This window comes from Podarcis pityusensis, assembly GCF_964106645.2.
Source record: "Podarcis pityusensis genome assembly, chromosome: 12".
In the NCBI taxonomy this organism is placed as follows: Eukaryota; Metazoa; Chordata; class Lepidosauria; order Squamata; family Lacertidae; genus Podarcis; species Podarcis pityusensis.
The window spans coordinates 50,293,669-50,314,300 of NC_138037.1; the positions used below are offsets into that span (position 1 = coordinate 50,293,669).

The window sequence follows — 20,632 nt, forward strand, 5'->3', positions numbered from 1 at the left end:
GGTGGAAGGGGGGGTTGCGGGGAGGAGGCCTTGCTTCCTTCCTTCTTTTTATTCGTCGTCCGCTACGGCGCCTGCGCGGCGCGCATCTTTTTTCCCGCGCGTATTCAAAGATAACCACCATAAACGGTTGCATGAAGGAAGGTTGAAGGGACTCCAAAGCAATCCATCCCACTCTATTGCTGCCCGTTTTTCACGCGGACACGGACACATGAATTTCTAAATCTGTATTTCACACACCGTTTCAAACGCATGCATTTGGAAAGGATCCCTAAACTGGCAGAGAGCAAGAGAGATGACCTGAACTACAGTCCAAAACGTTCTATCAGTACAGAACATAGCATTTTACATCAAAATATTTTTTTTTTAATAAATGTTTATTAGGGTTTAAAATACAAATAGATATAATAAACAATATAACATATGTCTTAACATAGTTTCACATCTTCTTTGGACTCCCTCACATCTCCCGCTCCCACTTTCATCGTTATAACTTTTTGCCAGCAATTTATCATCTTGTTTGTATTCTTATGTCCCATCTGTTTATTTTAATCTTGTAATTCTCAAAAAAAATTATATTTTCTCAATCTCACTTATCATCTTAAATCATCTAATTTAGTGGTGCTCAATTGTTTATGATCTAGCATCCTGCTTAACATTCACTCAAATTACAGTATTTTTGTAGATAAATCTTGAATTTCTTCCAGTCCTCCTCCATCCTCTCCTCTCCCAGGTCACGGATTCTGCCGGTCATCTCAGCCAGTTCCATATAGTCTATCAGTTGCATCTGCCATTCTTCCAGTGTGGGTAGATCTTGAGCTTTCCAGTGCTTTGCAAGAAGTATCCTTGCTGCTGTTGTTGCGTACATAAAAACATTTTACATCAAAATAAAGGATAACTCTACCATACAGGACACGTGGCAGCCCTGCCTGAGGCAGGCTTATTGAGGATCTGCCCATCAGCCAAGTGCCTAAATGAATAATTTTTATTTTTATAAATTAGTGCTTTGTTTATGATCTTCAGTTTTATACATTTCAATAATTTTACAATATCTTTTTCGAAACTTGACTTTCCCCTTTTTCTGTGGTTCCTTAAATTTGTTTTTTTATATATTTTCTGCCTTTTCCAAATTAAATTAATTTACTCATTTATTCATCTACTTTAAATATATATATAGTTTTATAAAACTGCAGGTTATTCCAATAATCCTGCCAATGTTCCTATCTGTTTACAGTTTATTTGTAAATCTTCAATAAAACATTTCCATTCATTTACCTATTTTAAAAGTTTGTTATCTTGATTTCTTATTTTTCCCGTAAGTTCCGCTATTTCTGCATATTCCATAAATTTTTGTATCCATTCTTGTTTCGCTGGGACTTCTTTCCAGGGAATAATTTTTAATCCTCTCGACCCAAGTAGTTGGAAGCTGAAATATTCTGCAGTAATACTACCCAAAGCTTTCTCTCTCTCTCTCTCTCTCTCTCTCTCCAGGCCAAGGCTCCTGTTTGTGGGAGAAAAGATCACATTATCCAGCTATTCCAGCCAAAACTTTTTAAGATAACTGCTTATTTAAATTTTCAGGAGTATAGAAACATTAATACACATACAAAACATCTTGGTTGTGAGCTCATCTTGGCTTGTCCAGTGCTTAGAAAGCATGGGTCCAAGGGGTTTGTTCCTTGCCCTGCCAGCAGACCTGTACAGAGATTACCTAAGACCCACAGTTAAAATTGTTAAAATTTAGTTATAAACTCAAATTTTAAAAAAGCAGCCAGTCCCTGGTGGGGCCTTCCAGCCACCTTAACCCTCCAAGGCCCGGGACACGGCGTACCCTCTACCTAGACCTGCTGGCTTGCTGCTATCCCCCTGAAAACCTGCTCTTTACCTCTGAATCAGAGCAAACTTGCATCTGCATGAAACCCAATTGGCATTTGCTCCAGTTCGGTGGCGAAGAGCAGGTTTTCTCTGAGGGAAGCAGGAGGACAAGCGGAAGTGCGGGCGAGTCCTCGATCGTGCACCAGGACCCGGGACAATTTAGTGAAACGCATTCTGCCGTGGTTGGTCGTGTGTCAAAGGAGAATACCGGTCCATATGTGCCATGTCATAGAATTCTATGAAATGGCTTTGACTCGCTTTGCTAGTTTCCCCAGCCCAAGCTTCCATTTTATCAAGTCATAGGCTGTACACGAATGGCAGAGAATGATTAGGAAAGGGATGGGTCAAAAGGGACCAGTTTAGGCAGGATCTTGTGTCATAGAAACACCAAGCCACATCTTCCACAGGTACAGCTTTGCTCCAGAAGAACGTGCGTTTGCAAACAAGCCCTGAAGAGGCTTCCCTCGCTTTTCTTGTATTCAGACTGAAAGTATACGGTTGTATTTACAATCTGATCCTAAAGGTTTGGAAGTAGTGGCTGCTAGTTAGCTATTTGCCCAATTGTCCAGTATATTTTGCATTCGTGCTGTAGTTTATGGTATTATTGGAAATCTAATGGGACAGGCTGCTGTGGTTTAGCAAAATAGTGCCAACAGCACAGTATCAAATATAATCCATTTGGGAGATCCCAGGTGGTTCAGCTTCACTAGGGATTTCATCCTGTTTTCACTAGAATGAAGACACATCAAGGTAATTCACATGGGACTGGTGAGCTTTCGTAATAGGAGTAACTAAACTGTGCTGTCCCCCACATTCTTGTACACCTGGGTCCTGCTATGCGAACACTCATTATATGAACCTTCAGTTATCCACGCATGAAGGATTCCTGCCCTAACATCAGTGCACAAATGTCTGATTCAGATATCCGAACATACAAATCATTGCACACTGGGAAAGATCTTCCAATTGAGTGCAATATCCAGTAGTGTAGTAAGAGAGACATACATTTGGGGGTTAACTTTTCATGGGAATGCTTTGGGATTTTGGGAACGATTTTCGGAAATTGTTGGCTTGCTATGCAAAAACTCGGCTTATAAACCATTTATCAGGAACGGATTACGTTTGCATACTGCATATACAGTATTGGGACTGTTTAATTTTTTTTAAAAAAAGTGCCCTAGAGATTGAATCAGTAGTCAGGAAGTCAGGTGTGTGGAATACATTAGATTATTGAGGATGATTCAAACCCCAGCAGACTGCAAAAAGCTCTAAAAGGTCACCTACAAAATATCTGAAATGGATGTCATTTTTTGGAAAGCTCATTGTAAATGTCAGATTCACAGAATATTTTTTTATTTATTAAGAAATGTATAAACTGTCCTTTGCAAAAAATGCCACAAAGCGGTTTGCCACACAAAACAATGTACGTAACTATTGGCTATTTGGGTGATCTTCAGCCCAAACAGATTGTTTGGAATCCAATAAGCATAAGCCCCATCCTAAATGCATTCAACATAATGTTTATCCATAGACCGTCCACACTATCCTGGACTCTTGAAATATGCAAAGGCTCTTATTCGGAGAGAGCCTATGCCTGTATGATTAGATTGTAAGTGCTTTTACACATTATGCTGAACTTGTTCAGGGAGCTAGAGACCAGTAAATGTATGTTCATTAGCCTGAACATCTTACCTATTTCACATTTGCTATAAACACATAAACATGGCAAAATAATGTTGCAGGAGAATACATTTGCAGTATTTTTAAAAAGTCTAGTCAAAATGCTGTTTCACTTCTGTGCCTTTTCTACCATTTATTAAGACGCTATCAAGCATATCTTTTAAAATCAGGATTGTGGTATGATTTAAAATCTGTTTGCTGTAGGCACAAGATATAAAATCTTGAGTCAATTTCTGAGCTGACTAGGTACTCTGGCAAAGAACATTATTACTACCTTGCTAAGGTATTGGGTTTAACTAAAATGACTCCCAACGATATGTATTTCTAACCAGAAAGTCATACTAAACCTGTTCGTTCTGCACACGCCCAAACTGTGCTAGAACATTAACTGCTACTGCATGTAGTATCATGTTCTGAAATGTGTAAGAAATATAGGAAAACAAGTGGGACCAGCAACACAATGTTGCAGTGTATCTCCACCCCTTAAGAGGAATGCTTCTTTTCAGAATTGGGAATTTGAAGAATGGGGAAAGGACAAAGGGCACTTCCCCACCCCCCCTTTCCCCCCTTCAGTACCATCTCCTTTGCTCTATAGCATTACATGGTCATTGGCTTTAAATTGGAACATAATAGAGTTACGTCGTGGAGAAAGGGCGGGGGTCTAGTTCTAGAACTGCAACATCCCTGTATAGTGCATAGGAAGAGATTTTAATCTCATGACACACATTCGCACCCCTGGCTGCCACTGATAAGCTTTCAGGGCCTTGATCAAGTAATTTCTATTCCATCTTCCATGTTTCTTTTTTGAGCTTTCTAAAGGAAAATAGACATTGCCAAACTAACATTTGGCATTGCAGTGGTGCCTCGCAAGACGAAATTAATTCGTTCCGCGAGCTTTTTCGTCTTGCGGTTTTTTTCATCTTGCGAAGCACGGTGTCGGAAAAGTTTTGGAAAAGCTTCAAAAATCACCAAAGTCTTCAAAAACCTCAAAAAAGGCTACCACACCGCGTGCTATGAGTTGCTCCTTGAAGTCAAGTCGCAACTGTATTAACGGTTTTAAGAAAAAGGAAACAAACTTGCAAAACATTTCCGTCTTGCGAAGCAAGCCCATAGGGAAAATCGTCTTGCGAAGCAACTCAAAAAACCAAAAACCCTTTCGTTTTGCGAGTTTTCCGTCTTGCGAGGCATTCGTCTTGCGAGGTACCACTGTATTGGAAAGGACACCACAAGATAATGAAAATCAGAGTAATAAAAAGAGTATACACTAGGAGGTGGAGTTTGTACCACTCCAAATGTTGGACTTCAGTGCCCATCAGCCCCAGCCAGCATAGCAAGTAGTCTAACATGAGGGTGGTGGTAGTCTATCAATACCTAGAAGACCACAGATTCCCTATCTCTGCTTTAAATCTGGGGTGGTGAACCCATGGGCCAAAACCGGCCCACAAAGCCTATCCTAACACCCCATCAACCTCCCACCATATTTTGCAGCAGTGGAGTCTAACTCGGGAAAGAGGGTCAGTGATTTGCGGGGAACTGTTTCAGCCAGGAGTCAAGAGTTGGAGGCGGGGGAAGCTTCAGAGTAGGAGGGTGCAGCATAGGATGGGTCGGAAGAAGATGAGAATGAGGCAGGTCGGGCAAGTGCTTCCACATCTTTTCCTGTACCACTTTCTCCCAGAACCAGGAGGGGACTGAAAAGGGAGGTGCAGAGGACATTGCCACGTGGGCGCAGTCTCCAACTGTGTGCACACAGCTCATTGGGGAAGGTACATAAACTGGTGGAGGAGGATTGGTCGCTGTTGCTGCAACTGCTCCAGAAAACGCAGGCCTGGGAATAGCTGCCTAGATGCTAGATTGGCATGCGTAGATATCCAGAACTGTAGAAGCGACTGTGAGTTATGTTTGACGATAAAGAGTGAACTATATGCTGCGTACATTGTGTTGGCTTGAAAGCACCCTTGACGGGCAGCATCACTTAAAAATAATAATCAGAGAGGAACCAAGCGGAGTCCAGCTGTGATGGTAAGGACCAGGAGCAGCTTCAGGTATTATTTGCCCTCTTGACTTGGAGTGCATCTGGAGCGTTGAGAAAGCATTGGATGAACACCAGAGCAGACTGGATATCTCTGCCCACATCCTCTGTTCTCCTCCAGAAATTCACAAGCACCAGGGATGATGGTCAGGTGCTCCGGAAAACCCTGAGAGGAGAAAAGACAGAGCTGAAGAAGGAAGAGTGGGTGGGAACAGCTTTGTTAGTGACCATGTGTTTTTGCTGCCACTGCAGTTCACACGGGTTTGACTTCCCTTCTGCCACTGGGTTAGTTATAAAACAATGAACAGGGTAGAGATACAATTGATTACTGCAATCAACACAAGATAATATCACCAAGGCAACTATCTGTAAACAAACAATAAACATCCATAAAAATGGCAAAAGTAGTTTCTTTACCAAATTGGTTTTCTCCTAAACAATAGCGAACGCAGTAAATGAAGAATTCACTTGTAATGTATCAGTGGTTCGGTGCTCATTTCTTCTCCTTCCAAAATAGATTTTATCTTGAACAACTGTAAACGCAGTAATAAAGAGTCCGCTTGTGATATACCAGCAGTTCAGTGCTTGGACGCTGTTCCGGTAATCCAACATTTCGTCACTAAAAAGCTTAGTCATCGAGCTGTCAAAATCAATTGTAACAGAATTGCACTGAATTAACAAGTAGAATAAGGAAAAATTAAAATTAAAAATAAGTTGAGAATGCATAATTAAGGCAAACCTTTGTAGTAAATGATATACAAGAGAAGACAGTGTGTAAATGGCTTAAAGCAGGGATATATCTGCAAGAATAAAGGTGAGACAATAACTATTCACACATACATAGTTAATACCCCCTGTCCCACTATTACAGAAACCTACCTGTCCCCATCTGCATGTTTCCATCGGGAGGATGTATATCAGCTGGGGTAGGTGGGTCAGAAGGAGAATCTGGAACGCTGGCGCAGAGGCCTTTTATGCACACAGGAGAGTGTCGGGTGGCTATGCACTTTTATTTTGTCCATGGACTAGTCAAGAAGGAACACAGCCCTTGAGCTTGGCTCAGTTGCCATCAGGCTTCTGTAAACTAGGTTCTTGTCAGGCAGTGTTTGGGGGGTGGGTGGGTGTGTCTTGAACAACAACAACAAAAGGATTCTTTTCCCCACTCTATTTTAATTTGCAGACTTCTGTACTTCGGCACAGCTAGGGATTTCTCCAGGGAGTATAGAAACAATTGCCTCATATTTGGGTGGCCCCGTTTCATTACGAAAGAGAGAGGCACTCAGGCAAAAGTTCAGCGATCAAGGGAGCGATATTCTGGTTAAGGCATGAGAGACAATAGCCTCCTTTTCAGCTGCGTAGGGAAAAGATGACTCGGAGACCCCTAAGTACATCGTTGGCAGCAAAATCTGAGGCCCTGATTGATGCCACGTTTCAAATCAGATTTTTCTTACTCATTATTTCCCTAGGTCATAGCTTGCGTTGGACAATTAGCCATTTTATTTCGAGAGACAGCTGTGTGAGATTAACTCTGCTCTTACCCTCTCGGAGAATTCTTAGCACTATTTTCAAGGACACAATAATATCCTTTATTTTGGTGTGGAGGGGTAATGTGCTGCCCATCAGAATATGCTTCCAGGGGAGTGTGCAATTAAAAGGGGGGAAGCATGGAAAAAACCCAGTGAGTTGACTAAACCATAAAACACCAGTTAAAACCAGCCAGTGTGGTGTAGTGGTTAAGAGCGATAGTCTTGTAATCTGGGGAACCGGGTTCGCGTCTCCGCTCCTCCACATGCAGCTGCTGGGTGACCTTGGGCTAGTCACACTTCTCTGAAGTCTCTCAGCCCCACTCACCTCACAGAGTGTTTATTGTGGGGGAGAAAGGGAAAGGAGAATGTTAGCCGCTTTGAGACTCCTTAAAGGGAGTGAAAGGCGGGATATCAAATCCAAACTCTTCTTCTTCTTCTTCTTCTCTTCAATCAGATGAAACTGCCTGGAAAAATAAAAAATAAAACTTCACTGAGTGCCACAGAGACTTCAGAATGGGCAGCAGGTAAGCTGCTTGACAGAGGGCATTTCACATGCCAGGTACCACAACCGGAGAGGTCCTCTTGATGATCACTGCCCTAACCTCAGAAGAGAGTCTCTGATGAAGATCATCACATCTGGGCAGACTCATTTGCTAATAATAATAATAATAATAATTTTTATTTATACCCCGCCCTCCCCAGCCAAGGCCGGGCTCAGAGCGGCTTACAAGCAATAATAAAAACAAGATGAATGATTACAACTTAAAAACAAAAATAAAATACAACATTAAAATAATGGAAGATTAAAATATTAAAATGTAGCCTCATCGCAGGAGGAGAAGGAAAAGAAAAAAGAAAGAGAGGGAGGGAGGGAATCAAATTGGCTCCAAGCCAAAGGCCAGGCGGAACAACTCTGTTTTACTGGCCCTGCGGAAAGAAATCAGATCCTGCAGGGCCCTGGTCTCATGAGACAGAGCGTTCCACCAGGCCGGAGCCAGAGTTGAAAAGGCCCTGGCTCTGGTTGAAGCCAATCTAACTTCCTTAGGGCCCGGGACCACTAGGGTGTTGTTATTTATGGACCTTGAGGCTCTCCGTGGGGCATACCAGGAGAGGCGGTCCCGTAGGTACGAGGGTCCTAGGCCGTGAAGGGCTTTAAAGGTCAAAAGCAGCACCTTAAATCTGACCCTGTACTCCACCAGGAGCCAGTGCAGCTTGAAAAGCACTGGGTGAATATGCTCCCATGGCAGAGACCCCGTGAGGAGCCTCGCTGCAGCATTCTATACCCGCTGGAGTTTCTGGGACAGCTTCAAGGGCAGCCCTGCGTAGAGAGAATTACAGTAGTCAAGCCTGGAGATGACCGTCGCATGGATCACTGTGGCCAGGTCGGGGAGGGAAAGGTAAGGGACCAACTGCTTGATGCGGCGAAGGTGGAAAAATGTCGCTGTAATGGATTTAGGGGTTGCTCGTGCATAAGTTGCCGCCACTGCTGGCGAGGTTACCTGGTTAAACCCTTTCTGACTGAACAGCCTCCAGCATCGTGACTGTCTCAGTCGCTGGCAGAATCCGTCAGTGGGCGTTTCTTGAACTTCTTCCAGCACAAAAGTTCTTTGACGCCAAGTCTCCTCCTACTCTCCCTGCGCGGAAGTCTTCTGTGCAGGGAGGGTGTGGGCAGCGGAGTACCCGTACTCTCTCCGCTGGTCTCCGGCGAGGAGTCTTGGAGCCTCCTCCCCGATTCCCCCACCTGCCCCCCTTCTCCACTGGTGTTACGCTGATTTCCTTCCCCAGCAGATGGGCTGCCTCTCTCCCTACTGGGACCCTCTCCGCCATCCCTCTGGAGCCTTCCCTCCGCCTCTAGCTCCGATGGCAGTTCCCTGACAGTCGCCTTGGCTGTTGCTGTAACTTGCGCCTCCATGGAAAGGGAGGCGTCAAGGATTATACCCAAACTCTTAACGGAAGGCAATGGCACTAATTGGGCCCCCGCAAGAGAAGGGAGTTGGTCCCTCATCCCCATGCCATCCCGACCTAGCCATAGGACCTCTGTCTTCGAAGGATTTAGTTTCAATCGGCTCCCACGAAACCATCCAGCCACAGCTTCCAAGCATCTGGTCAGTGTGTTCGGGGCCGAGTCGGTGTAGCCATCCATCAGCAGATAGAGCTGAGTGTCATCAGCATATTGGTGACAGCCCAGCCCAAAGCTCTGGATAATCTGGGCAAGGGGGCGCTAAAGATGTTAAAAAGCATCGGGGAGAGAATTGTGCCCTGCGGCACTCCACACACCAAGGAGTGGCGCGACGACATTTCCCTCCCTAGTGCCACCCTGTGTCCCCGACCAGAGATAAAAGAGCACAACCAGTTACGGGCTATGCCCTGTATCCGCACGTCTGCGAGGCGGTGGTCCAGAAGATCATGATCGACCATGTCAAAGGCTGCTGACAAATCTAAAAGGATCAGCAGTCCTGACCCGCCTCGATCCAGTTGTCTACGGAGATCATCTGTTAGGGCGACCAGAGCCGTCTCCGTCCCAAAACCAGGACAGAAACTGGACTGAAATGGATCTAATGGCGAAGGTTTGCTAGAAGGTTGCTCTTAAACTGAAGTCTTTATAGCTACAGTCAATGACCAGCACTTTAGCTGGATAAATTGTTTCAGGATTATCTGAAATGCAATAATAGAAGTACAATGCAAATAAGTAGCTGAGTACTAAAAGGAAGAAAAGTTTGATTTGTATGCTGCATAGTATTGTGGATACACTAATGAGCTGAGCACTCTGGGCGAATTCATTGTTGTCGCACAATTCTGTTTTGCTGGCTTCCGTGAATCGTTTGGCATACCTGACATACCAATATAATACATTAATATATGCCTATAGTTAGCATGTGTTACAAAATCTGAAACTGGGTAGTGTTGAATAACGAGAATGTCAAACTTTAAGGATACAATCCGCCGGGAACTTGTCTCCAAGCAATGCTAAGGCAAAGGGAATTGCATAAAAGTGCTCCTTTGTAAGAAGAACACATTGTTCTTGCACAGCTCCCTTTCAGATGGACTTGTGCAGGAGAACTTCCTAATGAACAATGTACTTTCCATCAATGGGGGGAAATGTTAAAACAATATGCTGTACAACAATAGAGGAACTATTTGCCCAAGATGCCCCGTGCTATTTATGGAGCTAGCGTTTGTTGGAAAGTATTTGGTGACGTGTTCCAAATTTGCTATCGAGTGGCATTGCTCTTTACAAAATGTCCATGTCTAGAGATAATAACAACTGAAGTAGTTTTTAGATTTATCAGCCATGATCAATTTTGTGAAAATAGGAAGAGTGGAAAAGCAAGTCATTTGGTTGGAAGAAAAATGATATGAGTATTGTAACTTCATTTCAGGTGCCAATTCATAAATAGTGTTATGCCTTGCAAACCTTTGCACATCCTTGCTTGAGAAAGCATCAAGGAAACAAATGGGCGTGAAACCACTCATTGAAAGAAAAATGACTCTTCATTCTGCTTTTCTGGTTGGCCTGCTGGAGAAGCAATGCATATACATTTGGTATGATTTCAATTAAACTCTGTATGTATTACAATCTGGGCGTGCATTTAAGCTGACACTGAATTCCTGGACACCTACATAATGTTAATGCACTTTTCCTTGGCACACTGAACCCCTGTGCCTTTTTTTCTGACTACACTTGGGCTCCCTCTTGTGGCCCAAGGAAATACAAGAAAAACACATTTCCATTTTGTAGATATTTATATATTTTATATACAGTATTTATGTGTGTGTGTTTTGTAGAGCCAAAGCATTCCTAGACATTTTATTAACATTTATTTGTAAACCCCTCATGGCCATGGTACCCATCAGCTTGACTAGCATCCTTGGTCACATGTACTCTTTTCCATTCCTCAGTGTAGGCTTGTGTCTGGTAGATCGGGTTCACTATTTTTTAAAAACACTGCCTTGGGAAATAAATGCTCCTAGGTGGAATTCCGGAGAACAATCATTACTAGGGAAATATGGGCAATGTGTTGGGTCTCTGCATTCATACTTCTTTGGACAGCTGTGGAAGCAATTTTGAATGAACAAAACTGTAGGTTGGCAAACCTACATGAGGACATAGTGCCCTTTCTTCCCTAATCTGTGCTATGTAATTTGCAAGGAACGTATAAATTACTTGGTGAAAGCCATTTCAAGACAGGTTGAGCGTAAGCATTTTGTGTTAAGGAACAGAAGAGAGGGGGAACACAGAAGGAACATGCAGCGCTGCAGCAGATTTTTACAATTGTCAGCAATTTTGCAATTTTACAATTGCCAGTTTTTTCCATTGTCACTTTTACAATTGTCAGCAGCGGAAGGAGTGCGAGGGAAAGTTGATTTGTAGGGTGAGGGGAGATAAAGAACTGGCCTCCAGGGTCAAAAGTGTTCCCCATCCCCACTTTACACTAATTGGCAGCAGCTCTCCAGGATTTCAGACAAGCCTATCTGGAGATGATGGGGATTGAAGAAAGCATCTACCACTGAGCTACAGCCCTTCCCAAATTGGATCAAACTTAGTGAATGGATGCGATATAAGATAAAGCCACTTTTCTCTGCGGCTTCACCATCTCCTAACATCTGCACTTCACCCTTTTTGCAACTGTGTAAACGGTATTTGAAAACACCTTTTCTCCTGAAGACTGTGACCTTTAATCTCATCCCCTACTTTTCTTTCCCTTTTTCCTTATGGCCTTGTCCTTTTAAATTGCAAGCCTGTGTTTTGTCTTTTTTAAAAGGGGGGTCTCATCCTTTTAAAAAGGGGATTTGTCCTTTTATTTCCAGTCGCTGCATAGCTCTTGCTTCTTGAAATACTTTATAAATGACTTAACAACCATTAATTTATTATTAATATATTGGTTGTCAACATTAACCAACAAGTAATGCAATTAAGGGACGCGGGTGGCGCTGTGGGTAAAACCTCAGTGCCTAGGGCTTGCCGATCGCATGGTCGGCGGTTCGAATCCCCGCAGCGGGGTGAGCTCCCATCTTTCGGTCCCAGCTCCTGCCCACCTAGGAGTTCGAAAGCACGCTTAAGTGCAAGTAGATAAATAGGTACCGCTTTATAGCGGGAAGGTAAACGGCATTTCCGTGTGCTGCGCTGGTGCCGGCTCGCCAGAGCAGCTTCATCACGCTGGCCACGTGACCCAGAAGTGTCTCCGGACAGCGCTGGCCCCCGGCCTCTTAAGTGAGATGGGCGCACAACCCTAGAGTCGGACACAACTGGCCCGTACGGGCAGGGGTACCTTTACCTTTACCTTTAATGCAATTACTCTTTGCACCTTTGAGGCTGCGTCAGAAAGAATCTATAGGAAAGCATGACAAGAAAGACACGAATGGTCTAGTGCGGAATTAGTGGGCCGTGAGAGGGGCTGTTGTGTGTCTTGAAATATTGTTGCCTGGTTTATATATTATTAAAACTGTATTGGTACAATATAAGATGAAAATCAGGATAAAACCCAGCCCAAGGCAGTATACTGTCTATATGGGCTCTAAAAACCAGCAAGGGGGTTGGGTGGGAAGTGATTTGTGCCAACTACCTAAAGTGTAGTAAAAGCATCTGTTTTAAAAGCCTGAGAAAATAAAAAAGTTTTCATCGGATGCCAAAAAGAACACGATGTAGTTATGCAACCACACTCTGCACCCTTTGAAACAGGGAGGACCTGTTCAGCATGAATTCTCATTGCCAATGTATGGGAACTGATGCACCAGAATTTCATGAATGCAGCTGACAAGTATATGGTAACCCTAGAAACACCAGCCTTCTTCAGAAAATGCAGTCCAATTCCTTGGCTCTGATTGACTGGCCAAAGAGAAGGGTAGGGTTTTTCGGCGAAACTGTGACCCTGCGGGTGAGTGAACCAAAGGCTCATTTTATGGGGTGCTGGGAAATGTGGGGTTTTCACCACCAAAAGTTGCAGAGGACCATTTGCCGGTGTTTGCACTGCTTTCGAGTGAATCGGACGTCAAGGGGATGGTATCCATAATATAGAAAATACTCCTCCAAAATCATACAAACCCCCTCGACGTAATCAAAAAACAATGGGAAGACGACATAGTCTATGAGATTAACCCCACCCAATGGAATAGAATGTGGTCTAAACCTCCCTTTAAATTCATCTAAGCAAAATAAAAGAACTGACTCTGAAACTCATTTACAGATTGTACCTAACATCACAGAAACTGGCGCTGATATGCCCAGGAGCCTCACCAAAAGGCTGGAGAGGATGCACCTTCACAGGCACATACTTCCACATGTGGTGGTAATGTTCCCAAATCCAACTCTTCTGGACATCAGTTATATGCAAAATAACTAGGCAAGTATTAGAACTGGTCCCACTGACCATCTTCCAAGATAATAATGCCCACTTACATTATAAAGAGCTTATAACCCACCTACTCTCAGCAGCCAGAGGCATCATAACCAGACACTGGAGAGACCTGTCAGTAGTAAGCATGGACCAATGGTATCAAATAGAATGGGAAACAGCCTTATTAGAAATACTAACCAATAAACTGAAATGGATGTGGGGACAAATAGAAGATGCCTTCACCCTGGTATGGTTCCCCTTTATCACATACATAGCCCAACAAGACAACAAGCATATGAATCAATCTGGCTAACTTGATCCAAAAATCTACACACACACCTCACTCCAGCCTACCAAAGACAACCAACCACACCCTAGGTCACCCCCAACCTGTCTCACCACCAAGGAAACACAACAAGCAAAAAGTAAGAGAACCCACATAAGTGATACTGACACAAAACCCCACACATACACTAAGTAGAATAGAAGCATAACCTAGATAAGTATTGAATGTCACTGATTATGAGGTTTTTGACTGGCAAATGATGCTTAGACGTACTGCAACAATATATTATAGAGCTGCCAATAATTCTCATTCGCTGTTTTTTATTGAAAAAGAAAAGCTAATCTTTGACATGTTTCTCAACATATTATTTGAAATTACATTTGCTTTTATTGTCAAAGGAAGAGAATGATTATTGACATCATTTTTACGTTTGTATCTGTTTTGCACAGTTTATGTTTTTATTAGTGAATTATACTCTTTTGGAAGACGTGTGTAAATTCTGTTGTTTGAATCTCCTTTGTACTTTTGTCCTTCCTTAATGCATGATGACTAAATTTGATTAACAAAATATCTAACAAATCATTTGATTATTTATTTATTTTTGCACCCAATGCCATCAGAACAATTTAATTTTCATTTAACAGCCGTGTTTCTTATGTCTCAAAATCCACAGTGGATGGAGAATTTGACTAACAAATTGGCACTGAAGTAATATAATGAATCATGCCTGTTGCTGTACACGGCTGATACTTGAGGCCAGTGTTTAAAAACAAGATGTTTTTTAAAAAAATTACAGTGCCATCTGTCCAAGTTCTAAAGGAGGAAACCAATCTAGATTCAAACCAGAATGCAAACTCTGAGATCTACGGGCACAGGGCGGTAGACAAATCTAATAAAATATTGTCCTTTTCGTTGTGACATCCACCACAAACACAGCTCCTAACCCCAAGAGCTCTGATATTAGCCCTCTTCCTAAAAAATGTACCCCACTAGTTGGCAGGGGTACCCCCCTTCCAAAGGCATTCCCAGCATCATCGATATCGCACCCCCACAGCTGTGAGGACTCTTTACATAAATGGGCAATTTACTCAGATTCTGATCCTCAATGGCTTTCTCCACGGGAGCAGAAACACGAGTACAAGGACTTTTCCACAGTAGCTCACTGTACGTGGCATGCTTTCCCCAGCAAGGCTTGCCAGGTGCCTTCCCTCCAATTGTTCTAAGAATTCAAAGGCCTCAAATATGGAATAAATATTCATAAAAGGTAAAGGTAAAGGGACCCCTGACCATTAGGTCCAGTCGTGGCCGACTCTGGGGTTGCGACGCTCATCTCGCTTTTTTGGCCAAGGGATCCGGCATACAGCTTCCGGGTCATGTGGCCAGCATGACTAAGTCGCTTCTGGTGAACCAGAGCAGCGCATGGAAACGCCGTTTACCTTCCTACCCGAGCGGTACCTATTTATCTACTTGCAGTGTGGTGTAGTGTAGAGAGCCAGTGTGGTGTAGTGGTTAAGAGCGGTAGAATCGTAATCTGGTGAACCGGGTTCGCTTCCCCACTCCTCCACATGCAGCTGCTGGGTGACCTTGGGCTAGTCACACTTCTTTGAAGTCTCTCGGCCCCACTCACCTCACAGAGTGTTTGTTGTGGGGAAGGAAGGGAAAGGAGAATGTTAGCCGCTTTGAGACTCCTTCGGGTAGTGATAAAGCGGGATATCAAATCCAAACTCCTCCTCTTCTTCTTGCACTTTGACGTGCTTTTGAACTGCTAGGTTGACAGGAGCAGGGACCGAGCAACGGGAGCTCACCCTGTTGCGGGGATTCGAACCACCAACCTTCAGATCGGCAATTCCTAGGCTTTGTAGTTTAGACCACAGCACTACCCGTGTCCCATATAAAGCCACTTGTCTGGAAAAGTATGGGAGAGCAATCTGGAAGGCATTTTGACTCTCCCGACAACCTCAAACATTCCTCTGCAGTAAGGGAGGCAAATGGGGAAAACCTTCCTGTTGTCTTTTCTGCTTACAAACCCCATCTTATGGGGGCATTTGTGTAGGGATAGGATGAGCCTAGGACCTGAATTCAGGAACGAAAGTATAAAGCATTCCAGAAGAATGGCCAGGCTGTCCAGGTAACACAAACAGCAGCTGTTTTCAAGTACCTGGCCGATGGGATTTCTGCTGCAGATCGCTTCCTATGGTGGATGTATGATGATTTTTGGGTGGTCTTTGGCTTTAAAGGTGGTCTTTGGCTTTCAAAAGGCTTTAAAGGCTCCTGCACCCTTTTGTTCAGGGTCTCTCCCTCCTTGGAAGAGAGGGAACTCTGTTTCAACAGAAAAATAAAGATCTGCCTTGCTTTCCACTGGATCCTGCCTCCATCCATTCTTCTGAGAGTCCCATGGGAGAGTTGGGCAGCAAAAGCCAAACCCCAATTTTTACCTCCATTTCTTTAGGCACCAGGGGAAAAGATTCCTCTATAGTCAGAAAGCATTATGTATGACCTGGGCGGGGCCATTGTGTTGATGTTATTTTTTGGTGTTTTTATACCCTAAGCCGCCCTGTGATTGTAGAAATAAATAACACAAAAAAGGGTTTTCTTATTTCGAAGGGAGGTCAAAGACCAGACAGAAAAAAGGACGGAGCAGCAGAACAGACACCAGGCAGACGAGGCAGCCATGAGGTCCCTCAAAAGCGGGCATTTCTGAGGAAAACCGACCCTTGTAACAACTAAGGGACACACGACATGGGTCCCTTTCGGGATTATTTGACGTTCGAGCTCCTCTTTCCGCAAAACGAAGCAATCCGCCCCACTCGGAGTATGAACGACAGAAGCGCCAACGGCGCATGCGCGCGGAAAGCAGGCGCTGAGGAAAATGGGGCGGAGCCGGGAAAGTAAGTATATAAAGCTCCTGGGCGGGGCGAAGAGCGGAGGGGGAGAATCGTTTTTTGGGGGGGTTGTGGGCGGGGCATAGCCGCGTGACGATGACGCAGCCGGGCGTGAGGAGACCATAGAGACTCGGAACTTTTGCGCGGAGGCCGGAAGTGAGTTGGGAGTGCGGGCTCGGCGCTGAAGCCGCTGAGTTAGGGCCGTGGAAGTGAGGAGCCGACCGGCGGGGGCGGCGAAGATGGCGTCGTTCGTTACCGTGCAGCTGAAGAAGGCCTCGGAGGTGGACTTGGCCAAGCCGCTGTGCAAGTTCATCCAGCAGACGTACCCCGGCGGGGAGTCTCAGGCCGAGCACGTCCGCGCCGCCGAGGAGCTCCACAAGCTGCGCAAGAGCGCGCTCGGGCGCGCGCTCGACAAGCACGAGAGCTCGCTCGAGACCCTCCTGAGGTGAGCGAGCGGGGGAGGGGGAGGGGAGCAGGCGCGCGCGCGTTGGCGGCGGCCGTTGGCGGGGGAGGAGGGGGGGAGAGAACAGGTGAGGTGACGGCGAGAGTGACGCTGCGCTCCGGCCGCGCCCTCAACCGGCGAGCCGGAGCCGTTGGGCCTCTGCTCCAGGCGGGGAAGCCGCGGACTCGCAAACGTCCCGAGCGCTTCGTTTTTCTCAGACACGGTACAAAAAAAAAAAGTTGCTGCCGTCGGTTCAAAGTTAACGAGACAACCTCTCGGCGCAGGTTTTGCACTCCTCCCCACCCGCCGTCTGGGAATGTGCTTTTAAACGAATTTAAACCGATACTCTTCCTCGTACTTTACCTTCCGCCCTCTTACACAACCCAGAGAGGGAGGCGCCTTCTCCTTCCTTCTCTTCGCCTTCGGTTTTTTTTTTTTATTATTATCATCATCGTACAACTCCGGAGATCTTGCTCCTTTAAAGGAGTGTTTATTCCGGAGTGGCTGCTCCGAAATAGGCGCCGCTCCGTGTCTGTGCTTGTCATCGATAACTCCCCCCCAACCGGCCTCTATGCTCTTTTCTTGCTTTGCCGTTTCTCAAAGCCTTCCTCTTCCCAAAGAGCATCGTTTCGGACGGAGGGCAAACGTCCCAACAGGGCGATCCGATACAGGTTTCCTTGGAAATGAATCGCTGTGTCCAGTGGCAGCTTATCCTCCAGCAAATGTGTTCAGAAAATGGTGCCCAAGGCTTTCCATAACGGGCGGGGCGGGGGGGGGAGCATCTGTCTTTTCTCATGGACTCCGGTGCCTTTTCGGTTGGGCCTGGATTATATGGGGATCTGTTAACTTTTCGGCAGGGAACAAAACGATTGCAGGTGGGAAATGTGTAGGGAGAAGATGGGGAAGCATTGAAGGTGAGAGGAGTGCTGTCGATGGTAAAGCAAAGGAACTTCAGGGTGTCGTACAGAAGTTTATACTGCGGGAGAAATTGATCTGGAAGGCCCTGCACAAAGCAGCAGATGTAGGTGTGTCCCTACTGCCCAGACTTTGACATAGGGTAACACGGCCTGGCATATGAAACTCTGGACTGCTGTTAGCAATGCCCTGTTTTGTAAACACTACAGTAAAGCTATATTTTCCCGTCTTCTGCTGCTTGGCGTTCTGAACTTGAATGCTGCGCAGTATGAGTGAAATAGTGCAGATTAATTATGCTCCCTTTTGCAAACAGGGCGGCAACCTAAGAGAAGTCCTTTTAAACTTTTTGGATAGTCACTTCATACTCTAGGTAGGAGAACCTGTTTTTCTGCTTTATAATTTTTTATAAATGGGCCAAGAACTCCAGCTGTCCCAATTCCCATAAGTTAATTTTAAAAGGATATTATCAGAATGAAAGAAGAGTTTATAAACGATAATGCCATTAAAAATTAGGGTGGATTGACTTACATAAAGTTTCCCATTTTGAAACTTCATATAGTTTTTGAGCAAGCATGTATTCTAAATGGTTGCTCTTAACAATTCACACACTTTGTTTAGCAATATTCTCCCCATTCCTCCCCCCTGGCCATCCCTAAATAGGCATGAGGGGGGTTGGGAGAACCCCCAGAACAGCACCTGGAGGGAGTAGAAGGGGAATTGTTCCACTAGGTAAGCAGAAATGCTTGTGATCTCCTTAGTGCCATGTTGAATTCCTCCCTTAGACTTTAGCTACCTAGTGGTTTCTGGCATGGTGTTGAATACCGTATTTTTCGCTCTATAAGACGTTCGCTCTATAAGACGCACCAGACCACAAGACGCACCTAGTTTTTGGAGGAGGAAAACAAGAGAAAAAAAATTCTGAATCTCAGAAGCCAGAACAGCAAGAGGGATCACTGCACAGTGAAAGCAGCAATCCCTCTTGCTGTTCTGGCTTCTGGGATAGCTGCGCAGCCTGCATTCGCTCCATAAGACACACTCACATTTCCCCTTACATTTTAGGAGGGGAAAAGTGAGTCTTATAGAGCAAAAAATACGGTAATCCCAGAATTTTGGTTTTTGGTGATTTCAGCATTTACACTGAGACCACCCTGGGTAGACAATCTTTAGATATCATCTGTGTCATGATGTTCATCAGCAACCCAACATATGAAACAGGACCTGATTCCCCCTTCACCCCCTCCCCCAGGCGAGCATCAGGTTCATAGTGGACTGGATGGGATAACGGTTACCCTATTGCCATCGTCTGACCTGGGAAGATTTGGGCTGATGGGAACCCCTATTATGAGAACAAGAAACTGGTATTGACTGGATGGGTCCAGGAAGTAGCTAATGCCTTGCTGCAGGAATTGGTGCTACCAGCTACATTGAACATGCCTGGATCCAGAAGATGAACTTTGTTGCAAACATCCCCCCCCTTCTTGAGGAAAGTGGCTGCAACTTCAAGGGTGCTTGTAGGAAGCTTGTTATTTCACTACATTTCAAACTGGCCTAATGCCTGGTTTTAGCAGCAAAACTGCTTTAGTCACTCTTGATTGACTGTCTTGGGGGAGAGACAGAAGGAGTACTGTCAGCCATGAGGGGGCTGGAGACTCAATGTTTCCGTGGTTTGGCTTCAGCATACAGGGCCAAATACAAAGAGTGGCAGTGAGGAGGTGTGTTTGCTTACTTGCCCTATGGCCATTTTGTCCTATGCTCTTCTGATTTGTGTATGAAGCCATCAGGAGTAGGCACCTGGAGATTTGCAGCAAAGTGCCACCAATAATTGAGCAACATTCAGCTGTGTTTCTTGCATAATCTGCATTTGGTGAATGCGCTGTGCCTTTTTTTAGTGCATGGATGTAGTAATGGCTTTAATTGAAGCCAATAAGCTGAAAATGAATCCTGATAAGTCAGAAGTTCTATGGTGTGGTATTACTCAAATACGGGAAATGGGAAGATACTCTATTCTTAATGGGGTGCACTCCCTCTAAAGGGCCAGGTATGTAGATTGGACTCTCTGACTCTCTTTCTGTGCACTCTGTCACTTGAGGCCCAAGTAGTCTTCATGATATGGATTGTCTTTCTCCACCTCCAGCTGGTTCACCAGCACCAGCTGTTGCTAGACAGGGGTTGCCTGGCTATGTCTCTGTCACCTGATGCCTAAATGATAGCAATGAGGTCTCTAGGGGAAGCGCCACCACAGGAAACAAAAAATCCACCCACAGTACTGTAGGTGGTGGTGTCACCCAGAGATAAGCCTCAGTGGGTGGGTTGATACAGTTAGCCATTACAACAAATATCTGGGTCCTAAGCTTTTTTGGGCTTCAGATGTCATGTTTAGCATTTTGACTTTAATTAGGAGCCGGTGGAGTTGTTTCAATACAGGCAAGCTGTGATCTGTTCGGATGATCCCTGTTAGTGATGTTGCCACACTGTTCTGGACTAGCTGCAGTTTCCAAGCAGTCCTGAAAGACAGCTGCACATAAAATGCATTTCAGTGGCCCAGCCTGAAAGTTTTCAAGGTGTGAATAACTGGCTAGGCACATACAAACTTGTTTTCCAGAAGTAACTCTGGAAAATGCTCTTTTTCTGTTATTAATTGGGAAAAGAAACTGCCTAGGTAAAA

General features: G+C 44.9%; 1 protein-coding gene and 1 long non-coding RNA gene across 3 annotated transcripts in view; one reads left to right on the forward strand and one right to left on the reverse strand.

Moving 5' to 3' along the window:
• Positions 1-876: 876 nt before the first annotated feature.
• LOC308459685 lies at positions 877-7,756 on the reverse strand. The gene is made up of 3 exons (XR_013978275.1): positions 6,461-7,756; positions 1,605-1,693; positions 877-1,498 (listed from the first exon to the last, which is right to left on the reverse strand). It is a non-coding gene; the product is annotated as an uncharacterized lncRNA (long non-coding RNA).
• Positions 7,757-16,735: 8,979 nt separating this feature from the next.
• PDCD6IP (programmed cell death 6 interacting protein) overlaps positions 16,736-20,632 on the forward strand; it is a 29,344-nt gene continuing 25,447 nt past the window's right edge. Inside the window, exon 1 of one of the 2 annotated variants that reach the window (XM_080975791.1) lies at positions 16,736-17,055. In XM_080975791.1, coding sequence (XP_080831917.1) covers positions 16,850-17,055 — 206 coding nt within the window. In that variant the 5' untranslated portion in view covers positions 16,736-16,849. The remainder of the gene's footprint in view (positions 17,056-20,632) is intronic. The other variant, XM_080975792.1, reaches the window with a different exon arrangement.